Source organism: Balaenoptera acutorostrata, chromosome 11 (assembly GCF_949987535.1).
Source record: "Balaenoptera acutorostrata chromosome 11, mBalAcu1.1, whole genome shotgun sequence".
In the NCBI taxonomy this organism is placed as follows: domain Eukaryota; kingdom Metazoa; phylum Chordata; class Mammalia; order Artiodactyla; family Balaenopteridae; genus Balaenoptera; species Balaenoptera acutorostrata.
The window spans coordinates 11832717-11845941 of record NC_080074.1 but is presented as its reverse complement, the minus strand read 5'-3'; the positions used below and the strand labels follow the sequence as shown (position 1 = coordinate 11845941).

Below are 13225 nucleotides of genomic sequence, written 5' to 3'. Positions count from 1 at the left end.
TGGTTCCCTTGTATGTTTTCATTTAAATTGGTTTTTATTAAACGTTAAAATAATGGTACATGGGAAATCATGCATTTTCTTTTAGATTTATTTTCTATTTTTAATTTTTATCCTCTCTTGCTTTTTTAAAAGTTTGTTTTTCCTTCCCTCGTTTATATTTTTGCACATTTTCTATTGTTTTGCTTCTTTGTTCCTCTTATATGTTGTTCTTTTTTTTTTTTTAATTTACTTATGTTTTTCTCTTTTTTTGTTTTTTTTGCTTTTGGAAGGTTTGTCCCCCGTGGATGGTTTCGTTTCCTCCCCTCTTCCCCCCCACCCCCGGCCCCCCCCACCGCTGGCCGCGCCCCTCCTCCCGGCTCTGCCCGGGACCAAGGCGGCGGCGGCGCTGGCGAGGCCCGCGTGAGCTTCATACGGGGGTGGTCCGGCGGTTGGCTGTGTTGGAGTGGAGAGAGTCTTTGTTCTCCTTCTGGATACAGTTGTGAACTTGGAGGAAGCTGTTATCCCTGTCGGAGTTGTAGGTGGCGGTGGGCGTGGTGGCGGCCTTCAGGGGGTCCCTGCTGAGGGTGTACATGGAGATCTCCGTGGACGGCAGGGTGTTGAAGCCCTTGATGCCCACGGGGGAGGCGTCCCTGGAGTGTGAGGGCTCGGTGGAGCGGGAGCTGGAGCGGCTGCGGCGCTGGTAGCGGTAGCGGTAACTGGGGATGCGGGTGATGGCGGAGGCCTGGAGGTAGTCCGTGGCGCGGGCCGTGGCCCGCAGCTGTTTGTGCCGGTCGATAAACATGTGCACGGCCAGCACCCCAACCATCTCGGCGATGATGAAGGACAGGGCTCCGAAATAGAAGGACCAGCCGTATGAGTAACTATTCTTTTTGGAGTCGCTCTTGGAAGGGTCTCCAGCATTGGCAGATATGTACACTATGATGCCAATGATGTTACTCAGACCTGCGGGCAGAGGGTGGGCGCAGGGCGGAGAGGGAAGCAGAGAGAAGGATCATTAGTTTCCAAGGAGGATGCCAAGCCCCCGGCAGGATGAAGGGACGGGGAACAGCTGGAGGGTCTTTCCCTGGTCCAGCGTTTTCATGGAGAACAGATGGGCTGGTCTAGAGGGGTGTTGCAAGCATCACCTTACTATCCTGTTATTCCATTTGGAGAGAGCTGCAGAGGGAAGAGCTAATGGAAACAGAGCTGTGGGAAGAAGGGAAAGAAGCAACGGGCATCCTACAATGTGTTGAGTAGTAATAATAATAATGATGGTAATAATAATAGTAATAATAATAATATTGTTTATTGAGCATTTACTACCTGCTTTCACTGCTGAGTGCTTTTCAAGGGGTTTGCAGATGAGAAAACAGATTGCAGAGAGGTTAAGTAACTTGCTCAAGGCTGCACAGGGATTTGAAGCTGGTGTAGCAGGGGGTTAAGACTGGCTCCTAGAGCCAGACTGCCTGGATGCAAAGCTTCTGGCAAAGGAACCGTTGTCTGAGTTTCCATATCTGTACTGATGAACCTAGTTGCAGGGCAGGAATAAAGAGGTAGACATAGAGAATGGACTTGAGGACATGGGGTGGGAGGGGGAAGCTGGGGCGAAGTGAGAGTAGCATCGACATATATACACTACCGAATGTAAAATAGTTGGCTGGTGGGAAGAAGCAGCATAGCACAGGGAGATCGGCTCGGTGCTTTGCGATGACCTAGAGGGGTGGGCGAGGGAGGATGGGAGCGAGGCTCAAGAGGGAGGGGATATGGGGACATGTGTATGCATGTGACTGATTCGCTTTGTCGTGCAATAGAAATTAATGCAGTACTGTGAAGCAGTTATACTCCAATAAAGATCTATTAAAAAAAAATAATAGGACTTACTCCTGTCGGGTCATGGGGAGGATTAATACATGTGAATACATATGAGTTGATACATGTGAGTTAATACACATGAAAGCTGTTAAGTCTGCACGTGGTAGGTGCTGCTTAAATGTTAGTCGTTCTTATTAAATGGCTCATACTACAGCCCATGTTCTCTTTCTGACATCTGAAGCCAATGTGACTTGTCACGTAACTGGGCTGAGTAATGTGGTTTTGGATGCCTGCCTGCTCCCACCGGGGTAGGACAGTGAGGGGAGAGGGCAAGTGAGGATAGGCCTAGTGTCCTGAGAGGATCCCGGGATTGGGGCCTTTTTCCAGGAGGTGGGAGAAAGATGCATCGTTGGGCTAAAGGACAGGGTCTGGGGATGGTCCTGGAGGACTCAGTGGGGGGCTCGGGCATCGCGTTGGGGTGGGAGCCCCAGCACAGCCTGTCTTCCTTGTGACTCAGCCTGTTGCAAGGCCCGGAAATTCCTCTCTGCTCTCCCCTCCTCTCTCTGCCAGGTCCTCCCAGCCACTGGGCACCCAACCTCAGCCTTCTCCCCACTGGTGGGCCTGGACTCTGGCCCACCTGGCTCAGCAGCTGTTACCTGCAGACACAAAGAAGATGCCGGCACTCAGGATGATGTTGTGTCGAGTCTTGTAGAACTCGCTGGCTGCGATGCAGAGTCCCCCCATGAAAAGCAGAATCACACTCAGGATCGGGAAGATGCTCGAGGCCCTCACAGCCCCTGGAGAACACGGAGGGTGGGAGAGAGAGAACAGCAAGGCTATGAGACAGGGGTTGGGGGGGGGGAGGACACAGGAGGGAGGAGAGAGAGCAGTCCACAGGAGCCAGCTGGGGGGTGGGTTATGGACACAAGACCAGAGTGGAGGTTGTTCCGCAATGCTAGAGAGGGAGGGAGAGGGAGCAATCCACTGCCTAGCTCACAGCCCTTCAGGGACGCTCCACTTCCTCAAGGATCAAACCCCAGCGCTTCATGAGCCCCACAGGGCCCCGTGGGACTTGGTCTCAGCCCATCCCCACGTTCCCTCTCATCTAGCCATGGCAAACTTCCCATGACTCATTAATGCACGTTTCTGACTTTTGACGTACTAAGCTTTCTTCCTAGAATGTCTTTCCTGCTCTTTTTCACTCAGCAAACTTCTATTCATCCATCAAAACCCAGCTCAAAAGTCCCGCCCCCCCCAAAGCATTTCCTGACTTCCTTAGGCAAAGTCATTAGCTCTCTCCTCTGCACTTTGGGGCAGTTGGGGCACATGGAAAGGCAGTGTGTTATAGTGGTTAGGAGTTAGTGGTTGGACGCTGGCTTTAGCATTTATTAGCTGGGTAAGTTTGGGTAAGTCATCTCACCTTTGTGCCTCAATTTCCTCACCTGTAAAATAGGGATGGTGATAGTGCCTGCCTCCTAAGATTGCTGTGAGGATTAAATGAGTTAATTCTGATAATGTACTTAGATAAGTCTCTGAAGGCACATAGTAAACATTTGATAAATGATAGTTATTATAGTAAATATTTGCTTATATATTTATGTGTCCACCATAGGTCGTGGGTTCCCATGAGAGCCAGGATGTAGCTGTTTTTTTAGTTCTCTCTCTTCATTCATTCTGTTCAAAGCCAAAGACACAGTAAGCCTCTGATACAAGCTCGCCTTGTGAATAAACATGGAGAGGTGGTCCAGGAAGAGGAAGAAGCCGACACATTGCAAAGAAAAGAGAAAAGAAAAAGAAAAACAAAAAGCAAATTAAAAAACCCTTCAGGATAAGTTAAGAAGGAAGGACTAACAGGCAGGAGAAGAAAATATTTTAATGAATATTTTACTCCTGCCTGTGGGAGGATGAGAGTGCAGAGGGGCACAGACGGCTGAGGGCAAAGGGAAGGCGGCAGGGGGTGTATAGTGTGGGGACAGTGTCTGAAAGATGACCCAGAGGGGTGGAATCCTCTACAAAGTGTGTCTGGAAAGTAAAATATTTTTTTCTATCCAGATTCAAATAGGCAGAGAGTGATCTCAGGGCTCCTGACTCCCTGTCCTGGGAGCTATGGAAAGGCAGGAGACAGAGGTGTCTGGAGGCTAGTGTAAGGAAAGGGATGCTTTCTTGACATGTTTGGGTGGCTTGAATGGTAACCTAGGAAGTTGAGTCCTTTTAGACAGAGGGCCCTTTGGCTCGGCCCAGAGGTTGGCTGGGGGGTCTATGTTTTGGAGGGGAAATGCCCTCCCCCAATGCCCCATCCCTGTTCTTTCTGGTGGCAGTGTGGCCACGAAGGATATGTGAAGAAGAGAATTTTTCTATATAGCACTTGAAGAATTTTTCTAAGAGTTTCAGGCAGTTTGCTGTGACGTGTGATGTAAAGCCCTTCTCTTCTCTCCCCCCTGGATTTTCAGTAAGGCCACACTGCTAGTGATGCTTCTGGATGAGTGGATTGTTTTGGGGGGCCTTGAAGAAGGGTGGAGTTCTGTATCCGGGGGGGACCTGAGCTGCCTATGTAGAAGCAGTGGTGAGAGCGTGGAGGACAGCTGTGTTACTCGGCAATCAGGTACCCCTCTCCCCCCGCAGGCAAGGATGGTGCTGCCTCCTTCCCAGACCCGAGCGGATGTTCTCTTCCTGCAAGTCATCTCTGAGATGACAAGCTGTATCCCCAACCTGATCCCGCAGCCCACACACCCCCACACAGACACGCATGCCCAGATGTGCACACCCATAGCTACCTGGATGCCAATCTTCATAAGCACGTGGGGATGGTGAGAGCGTATTGAAGAGATAGTATTGGTGAAGCACCCACACCATGTTGGGTCTGATGTACATGTTATAATTTAATCCTTGTAACACCCCTGCAGGGTGTATTTTTTACCACAATTTACAGATGAGAAAACTGAGTTTCAGAGAGGTGAAGTAACTTGCTCAAAGCCACCCAGCTAGTAAGTCAGGATTCAAGCCCAGATCAGCCCAACTCTTGGACTACCCTGGACTCTCCCTCTGGGGCTTTCAAAGAGCCTGGGAAGCCTGCAGGGTCCAGAGATCCGGGTTCTGGTCTCAGCTCTGCCACTCACTTGCCGTGTGGCTGAGATAGGTACCTTGCCCTCTCTGGTTTCCCCATGCGTAAAATGGGTGTGGGCCGTTAGCCGATTTCTAATGCTTTTGCCCTCTCCATGTGGATATGATTTCTGACCACCTGGAAAGGGGGACGACAGCATAAAGAAAGAAAGAGAGACTGGTGTGACTTCCAAGGGGCAGTGGTGGCCGCTCAGATGAGCAAGGCAGATGAAGTTCTCTGACCTTCTCCCTCCAAGAAAGCAGGTTCTTCCTGCCCACAGTATGCTGCATTTGGCAGACTGGGACTGCGTCCTCAGAACTCATGCCTCACAGCAGCCCTGGGCCTGACGTTTCCAGTTCAGTCTGGTCTGCTGTGGGAGCCTGGATATCCCAACTCAGCCTTCCTGCCGGCAGAGAGAGGGGGCGCCAGCTGTGGGGGGAGATGAGAAACTGTGTGTGTGCGCGCGCGCATATGGGCGTGTGTGTGTGTGTGTGTGTGTGTGTGTGCGTGTGTGTGTGTGTGATAAAGAGGGGGGAGGCTAGAGGGAGAGGTCTATTGTATTGCAGCCAGCAGGGAGCAATGTGGAGAAAACAGGACCACTTCACAAGGTACCAAAGCAGCTTATGATATGGCGACAAGCAGCCAATACAAACAGAAGCCTCTTCTCCGGCAGAGCCAACCGAGACCCTAGCCTCCCTTGGAAGAGGCCTCTTTGCCCAGAAAAACGGTGACGGGGGAAGCCGGTAAACAGCGCCAAGCCTAGGAAGGCCGAAGTCCGCAGGACCCAGATTCAGGCTGGCAGGAAGCTGGTTTGGAGGCAGGGACCCCTACACTGAAACAATCTCTCGAAAGAGGTCTTTCTGGCTGGGCAATGTCACAGAATGGGGATTTTGGAGTTGTCACACCTAACTTCAGATCCTGGCTTTGTCACTTACTCACTGTGTGACCTTGGTCAAGAAATTAACACAACGTTGTAAATCTACTATACTTCAGTAAAACTGAAAAAAAAAGAATCTGCATTTTAACAAGATCTTGGTAACAAGACTTGTATGTGTCTGAAAGTTTGAGAAGCACCATTGTAAGAATTAAATTGGATAATATCTGTATGGTTTCTGATGGTAGGCGGGCAGTAAAAGGTAGCAATTTTTGTTATTTCTAATGTCCTTTCCCCTTCATGCCAGACACAACTTCCCCATGAATTGTCCTGACTTCCCACTAAGGCTGGGGTGGTCTTACCGCTAAAATCTATCACGAGGGGCAGAAAATATCTCATTTATTCAATGCACAAATATTTATTGATCTCCTATGAGTAAGCGTATGGAACTACATAACACCTACTGACATTTCTGGGGCTCTTCCTATGTGCCAGGCCCTGTGCTAAGTGCCTTCCATGGATGAACCCACTTAAACCTCCTACCAACCCCATGAGCCATGCGCCTTGGCTTAAAGGAGATTACAAATACCTAAAGCAGGCACTGGTGAACTTTTTCTGTAAAGGGACACGTAGTCAATGTTTCTGGCTTTGCTGGCCATATGGTCTCTGTTGCAATTACTCAACTCTGCCCTTGTAGCCTGAGAACAGCCATGGGCAATATGTGAGCAAATGAGTGTGGATGTGTTCCAATAAAACTTTATTTATAGAAACAGTTGGTAGGCCAGATTTGGCCTAACTGTTGCAATTTGGCCACCCTGGGCCGAGAGCATAATACACTGTACTGGGGAAAAGCTGTGTGGTTCAGAGTGGGGAGATGCTTTGCTCTTGACTGAGCGGCCATCACCATGCCTGGTTCCAGGCTAGGCACAGAAGGCACAGGGGTGCAAAACCAGGCCTGGTCCATGCCTTTATAGGGCTTACATTCTCGTGAAGGAGATACAGCACAGATGAACATGTAATTACCAACCAGGATGAAGTGCTGAGGAAGAAAGGTACCCATTTGGCACCGTGAAGGCAAGTGACAGGCTAATGTCACCTGTAGGTGGCTGATGTTGCCTGAGGGATCAGAGGATGGTGGGACTGTGGACATATACGAACCCATTGCTTTCATTTACAGCTCCACGAAGTAAGTGCTGTAATTACCCCCATCACACACAGGCTAAAACTGAGGCTCAGAGAGGTTAAGCCTTCGTTCAAGGCCACCCAGCGAGGAAATGGAGGAGCTGGGTTTGTGAACCCAGGGATTCTGACTCTAGGCCCTGTGTGCCTAACCACTGCACCCCCTGGCTCTCAGAGCATCCTCTGAACTCACATGGGCAACAGGGAGGGTTTCCCTGAGAGGGTGATGTTGGTGCTGAGATGGATGGATAAGAGAAGCTAATTGGGCAGAATAGAAGCAGGGTGTTCTAGGGAGGACGTGGCACGAGCAAGGGCTGGAGGAAGCATGGCTCGTCTGGGGACTTGAAAGGGCTGGTCACAAAGAGGTAGTGCGGGGCCTTGGGGAGCTCTAAGGAAGACGAGGCAGGCTGGGGCCAGGCCACACAGGAACTCATGGGTTGCTTTTAAAGAATCCGCCTGCCAATGCAGGAGACACGGGTTTGAGCCCTGGTCCGGGAAGCAACCAAGCCTGTGCCCCACAACTACTGAGCCTGCACTCTAGAGCCCACGAGCCACAACTACTGAGCCTGTGTGCCACAACTACTGAAGCCCACGCGCCTAGAGCCCGTGCTCCGCAACAAGAGAAGCCACCTCAATGAGAAGCCCGCGCACTGCAACAAAGAGTAGCCCCCGCTTGCCACAACTAGAGAAAAGCCCGCACACAGCAACGAAGACCCAACGCAGCCATAAATAAATAAATAAATAAATAAATTTATAAAGGCCTTAAAGCTGACAGGGCTGTCACGATCTGATGTGCATTTTAATAAGCAAATGAATATGTCAATCCCAATCTGTCAATTTATCCACCTTCCTTACCCACTGGAAACCATAGGTTTGTTCTCTACATCTGTAACTCTGTTTCTGTTTTGTAGATAATTTCATTTGTACCCTTTTTTTAGATTCCACATATAAGCGATATCATATGATGTTTGTCTTTCTCTGACTTACTTCACTCAGTATTAGAATAGATAACTAATAAGGACCTGCTGTATAGCACAGGGAACTCTACTCAGTACTCTGTAATGGCCTATATGGGAAAAGGATCGGAAAAAGAGTGGATATATGTATATATATATAACAGATTCACTTTGCTGTACATCTGACACTAACACAACATTGTAAATCAATTATACTCCAATAAAAATTTTAAAAAACAAACAAAGCAAATGAATTAAGAAGGGGTCCAGGGTAGCTACAGGGCACCAGGGGGAGGCTATTGCTGCTGACCAGGCGATGATGGTACTGGGACCAGGGTGGGTACAAAGTGTGGGCAGAGGTGGCTGGATTTGCGGGATGTTTAGGAGGTGAAGTAAAACGTGGTGATGGGTGGATATGGGTGGAGAAGAGGGTGGCGTTGACGATAACTTCTGGGTCTCAGGTTTGCTGGCTGGCTGGATACAACCACTTATGCAACTGGGAGAGGATCAAGCCTAAGGGGTGAGGGGAGGGAAATCAAGGTCTGGTTTGGAGCACGCGGAGTCTGAGGTGCTTTGGGGACGCGCACGTGGAGTGTGGAGGGACAGTCGAATGTGTAAGATTGGAAAGTGGAGGTGCACTCCGGGCTGAAGCTGTAAACAGGGGCGTCACAGACACAGAGGTGAGCACAGCAGAGCTTGAGCGTGGAAGAGTACAAGGGTTCACCTTGAGGATTGGGGAGCCCCAGTGTTTAGTGAGTGGCTCGGGAAGACCTTGGGTCAATCTCACGGTGTCCCGGGGCCTTCACTTCCTTGTCTGTAAAATGGGGCTGAAAATCAGAACTCTGTCTACCTTACAGGGTGACAGTGATTAAATAGGAAGAAGAATGTGGAAGCTTTTGAAAATACAGAACCTTGGTAAACTATGAACAATTTATTGTTTTCTATGCTGGCGACAGAAATGAAGAGTGTCATAAGTACCCAGGAGGGAATGACATCTTGCCTTTTGGAGTGGGCGGTCTCAGTCATAAATTCCTCGCTCACCCTCTTTTTGGCCAAATTCTGTAGACAAATCATCTCGTGATCCAGTGCCCTGTGGGCCTGGCACCTATGGTGTCCTGCTGTGGTGGGCACAGCTGGAGGACAGGCAGACAGCTGCACACGGGTGCCCCTCTTCCTCACTCAGTCTGGCGGGGGTGGAGAGGTGGTCCCTGGGGGTGGGGAGAGGTGGGAAGACCTTTTCCTGGGGCCCACTCTTTGCCTGGCCTGTCCTGGGGCCTGAGTGTGGGCTTTCCCTTCTTTGGGTCTCAGGTCTGGCTCAGATGAGGTTGGACCAGATGATGCCTAAGGTTGCATCCATCCCTGGTGGTCCTGTGCCCCCCCCCACCTCTGCTTAGGGACCACTCAGCCAGGCTGGCCAGGTGCTGGTCATGCCTTTGATCAAAATAATTGCCATGATCAGGTATACAGAAGGCAGGCTCCTTATTTTCTGGGCATATTTAACTTTATGCCTGTTATTCCATTTGGAATTTGATCCATTCTAATGGGATAGAATTGCAGATGTGCTGGGTTGGGAGGAGCTTCTAGGCTCTGGGGCATCTCTCGCCCTCTCCTCCTGAACGCTGTGAAAAGGGATAGACTGCCGTAAATGCATGTGAGACTGAGTGTGAGAAAGTGTGAGTGTGAGAGAGAGAGAGTGACGGGAGAGAGAGGAGGAGAGGAGGGGAAAGGCAGGAGGAGGGAGAGAGGGAGGGAGGGAGAGCCGTCCAGAGTGGTGGTTAGGAGTGTGGGCTCCTGATGTGGACCACTTAGGGTCCCATCCTGGCCCCCCCCCACTGGCTGTGTGGCCTCTATGCCTCTCCTTTCTCATCTGTATAATGGGGACACCAACAGTACCTATCTCCTAGGGTTGTTGTGAGATGAATGAAGATAACGTATGAAGTGTCAGGCCAGGCACACACATAGTCAAGTGTCCCATGAACGTTTGTGATATCTATTGACAGAGGAAAGGGATTTCGGAGTCCAGCAAGCTTCCTCTGGGAGCACCACCTGTGCAGGTGCTGGATGCCTTCCCACTTCCTGTGGTCTCTGGGATGGGCGATCAGCTGCACGAGTTCAGGAGAGATGACTTGAGTGCATCCCACTTGCTGTGTTGCCCGCCACCCCCCTGAGCCTCAGTGCTCTCCTCTGCTGCAGGGCAACGATCAGCACACCCAGCTCCCAGGGCAGCAACGAGGGGTGATGAGTCAATGCATCTGAGGCTATTAGAACAGTGCCTGGTACCCACTAGCACCAGGAAATGTTAGTTCTCACACAGCAGAGCGTATTATTGCTGCTTCTCACGGGCCTGGGGTTACCTCCACTGATGTTTATTAAAGTGCAGGTCGTGGAGTCAGCGTGGTGGTAGCTGCATCCAGCACTTAAATAAATGAACCAGGACGGAAGAGAAACTGTCTCCGTGGGCAGAGGGCGCGAAGGGGAGGCGCCGTTCGAGAAGCGTTCTCTCTGGTTGCGTGGATGTGAGTTAGTACGATTTATAGCTTAGATGTTCCCTGACTGCAGGATGTGGTCACACCCTCTGTGGTGATCTCTGGAGGGAACGTCCCTCACGACAGTTTTGCTGGAAGGGGCTGCAGGTCCGGGGCAGAGGACAGGAGCACGCAGCCTGGAAAACCATCACGGAGGCAGATGGTATCCCAGAAAGTGTGCTGGGCTGGGGGAAGTCACTTTCCCTCTCTGGGCCTCTGTTTTTTCCTCATCTGTAAAATGGGAGGACGGGGCTGGGTGACCCTCAGGGCGTGTCTACCTCCAGCATTTCCGGAGCTGCAAGGATGTCTCCCTGAACTTCTAAACTCTAGTGGGAAGGAGGGGGTGGTGGACTTCCCTCAGTGCTCCCCTGGGGCAGCTGGGGAGCCCTAACAAAGCACCTCCCTAACCCTTGTCTCAGTGTATCCTCAGAGCCCCCTGGGGGACTGGTATTCATCGAGGCTCAGAGAAGTTGAGTAACTGATCCAAGACCACAGAGCAGAGCTCACCTTGGATTCAGGACCTTTCACTCCAAGCCCCAAGCTCAGACCTTGACTCCCGGTATCCCTCTCACCTCCCACCTAGGAACCCGCTGGGTGCCTGGTGGGGCTGGCGGAGGGGAGTGGAGAAGGGGGAACAGGGAGGAGGGGGGTTCTCTGAGGCTGGGAAGGGTGGCTTTGGCTCAGCTTGAGACCCTCCATCCGCCTCAGTCCTCCTTCTGGGGAGAGGGTGAACGTTCCAGGCGGCTCTAGGGAGGGTGGTTCCTCATTCATTCACTCAGCAAACATGTCCCGGGCCTGACTGGGGGCAGGCCCTGTGCTGGCCGGAGTGGGTGGTGGGTGGGAGCAGACTCTCTATTTGCAGCTACTCCCCTCGGTGTCCTCAAGCTGTTCGCCATCCAGTGGGAAAAAAGAGTCCGTAACAGAAATCGTAACATGCAGGCTGGGAAACAGAGCGGTCACCTCCCTGCGACCCAGCCTTCTCGACATTCCCAGCCTCGGAGAAGGGCAGCACTGTCCACTGTCTCCCAGCCAGGACGCCTAGATGTCATCTGGAGTCCTCTTTCTCTCACCTCCCCCCATGCAGGCTGTCAGTAACACCTGCCGGCCTCAGAACCGGCCCCCTTCTCATCCACCTTCCCGACTTCCGCCCTGGTCTGAGCACCTGTGTTTCCAGCCTGGATTCTGGCCGTCACCTCCTACTGGTCTCTCTGTTTCTGCTAGGACCCCATAGTCAGTTCTACAGCAGAAGCAGAGCGGTGCTGTTAGTGTGGATGTCAGTCCTCGCCTCTCCGCTCAGAACCTTTTCGTGCTCCAGTCTCAGAGCAAAGCCGAGACCCACAAGTCCTGGCCTGGCTTCCCACCCACTGCTCACACCCTCTGCCTCGCTGCATGCCAGCCTCAGACACTTTGCACTGGCTGTTCCCTCTGCCTGGAAGCCTCTTCTCAGGGCATCTGCAGGACCAGACACGCTCCCTCACTGCCTTCAGGTCTCTGTTCAAACGTTACCTCCCCATTGAGGACCTCTCAGACCACTGTACTGAAAACTCTCGCACTCCCTCTCTCCCTTCCTTAATCTTTATCCTTCATACTTTTCACTGTGTAACACACCGACAATAATGGCTACCGCCTCCTGAATGCTTACTGTGCTCGGGGCTGGAGTGAACATCTGCCTTGTACTGACTCACTGAAGCCTCATTACAACCCTGCGAAGGTACCAATGAACATCATCCCCATCGGGGGGAGTCCGAGTGCCAGGGGAGTTCATTGAGAAGTGGCAGAGCTGGATTTGAACCCAGGCAGCGTGTGCTTAAGCCCGCCGTTATGTTCTCCTGTCTCCTACTGGTGGTAAAGCTCTGTAAATTTACCCCCAAATAATCCTCAAGGTCCTGCCTGCCTTGGCTGCGTTCCACCTCCCTTACAAATGACCCCTCTGTCTCCCTTACAGGTGTCCGTTCCTGACCCACGGCTGCCCCCAGGGAACTCTCCTCCTGCCTGTTCTTGCTCTCAGGGGCTCAGTGACTCTGGGAAGATGTCAACTCCCAGTTCAAGTGTAATCAGGTGAGATCTCTCTTGAGGGGGAGGAATAGGCCCTGTCCAGAGCCCTCCCTCCCTTCCCCCTTCTGTCCACTTCTGGCTCTGGAAAAAGAGTAGTTGGCATGGCAAGGCCCTGATACTGCAGCTCTGGTGTGTGTGTGTGTGTGTGTGTACATGAACGTGTGACCTATGGGGGCCAACCCCTCCCCTCCCCCTGGGCAGAGTGTGTCAGGGACAGTAGCCGATTCTGGGACCGTCACCCCCAGCCCCAAGCTCTGACTGTGGGGTGGGGAGAGCTTCACCCCAGTGGATTTTGGGGTCTAGCACACAGTAGGTGCTTAAGACATGATTGTGGAAGGAAACTAAATTCTTCTGAATCTTCTTCTCCACTCCAAATCACATTGGGACAGCTGGGAAATACCACTTCCCATTTCCTGGACATAACACACACACACACACGCACACACATACCACGAAGAGACCCATGTGCACACAAGTAGACACATGCAAACACACAGGCACTTATATTTAGATTGATAGACGCATGGACATGCAGGCACCAAAAAACACGGAACACAGTACAGCCTCATGGCCTTGTGCACAAGACACACACACACCGACACACCCTGAGAGGCATAGGAAGTCACACCCTGGTCACCACTGCCTCTGTGCTTCACCAGCTTGAGGTAAGGAGCTTTGGTAAGGAGGGAGAGGGCTAGGGAGGCGCCACACACCGCAGACCCAGCCGATGGCCCCGCAGAGCTGC

The 13225-nt window shown here is 51.7% G+C and overlaps 1 protein-coding gene across 1 annotated transcript in view; it reads right to left on the bottom strand.

Moving 5' to 3' along the window:
• Positions 1 to 359: 359 nt before the first annotated feature.
• The window catches only part of CACNG2 (calcium voltage-gated channel auxiliary subunit gamma 2), a 120305-nt gene continuing 107439 nt past the window's right edge, over positions 360 to 13225 (bottom strand). Inside the window, exons 3-4 of the mRNA XM_007165673.2 lie at positions 2448 to 2588; positions 360 to 942 (exon numbers count right to left, since the gene is read on the bottom strand). Coding sequence (XP_007165735.1) covers positions 407 to 942; positions 2448 to 2588 — 677 coding nt within the window. The 3' untranslated portion in view covers positions 360 to 406. The remainder of the gene's footprint in view (positions 943 to 2447; positions 2589 to 13225) is intronic.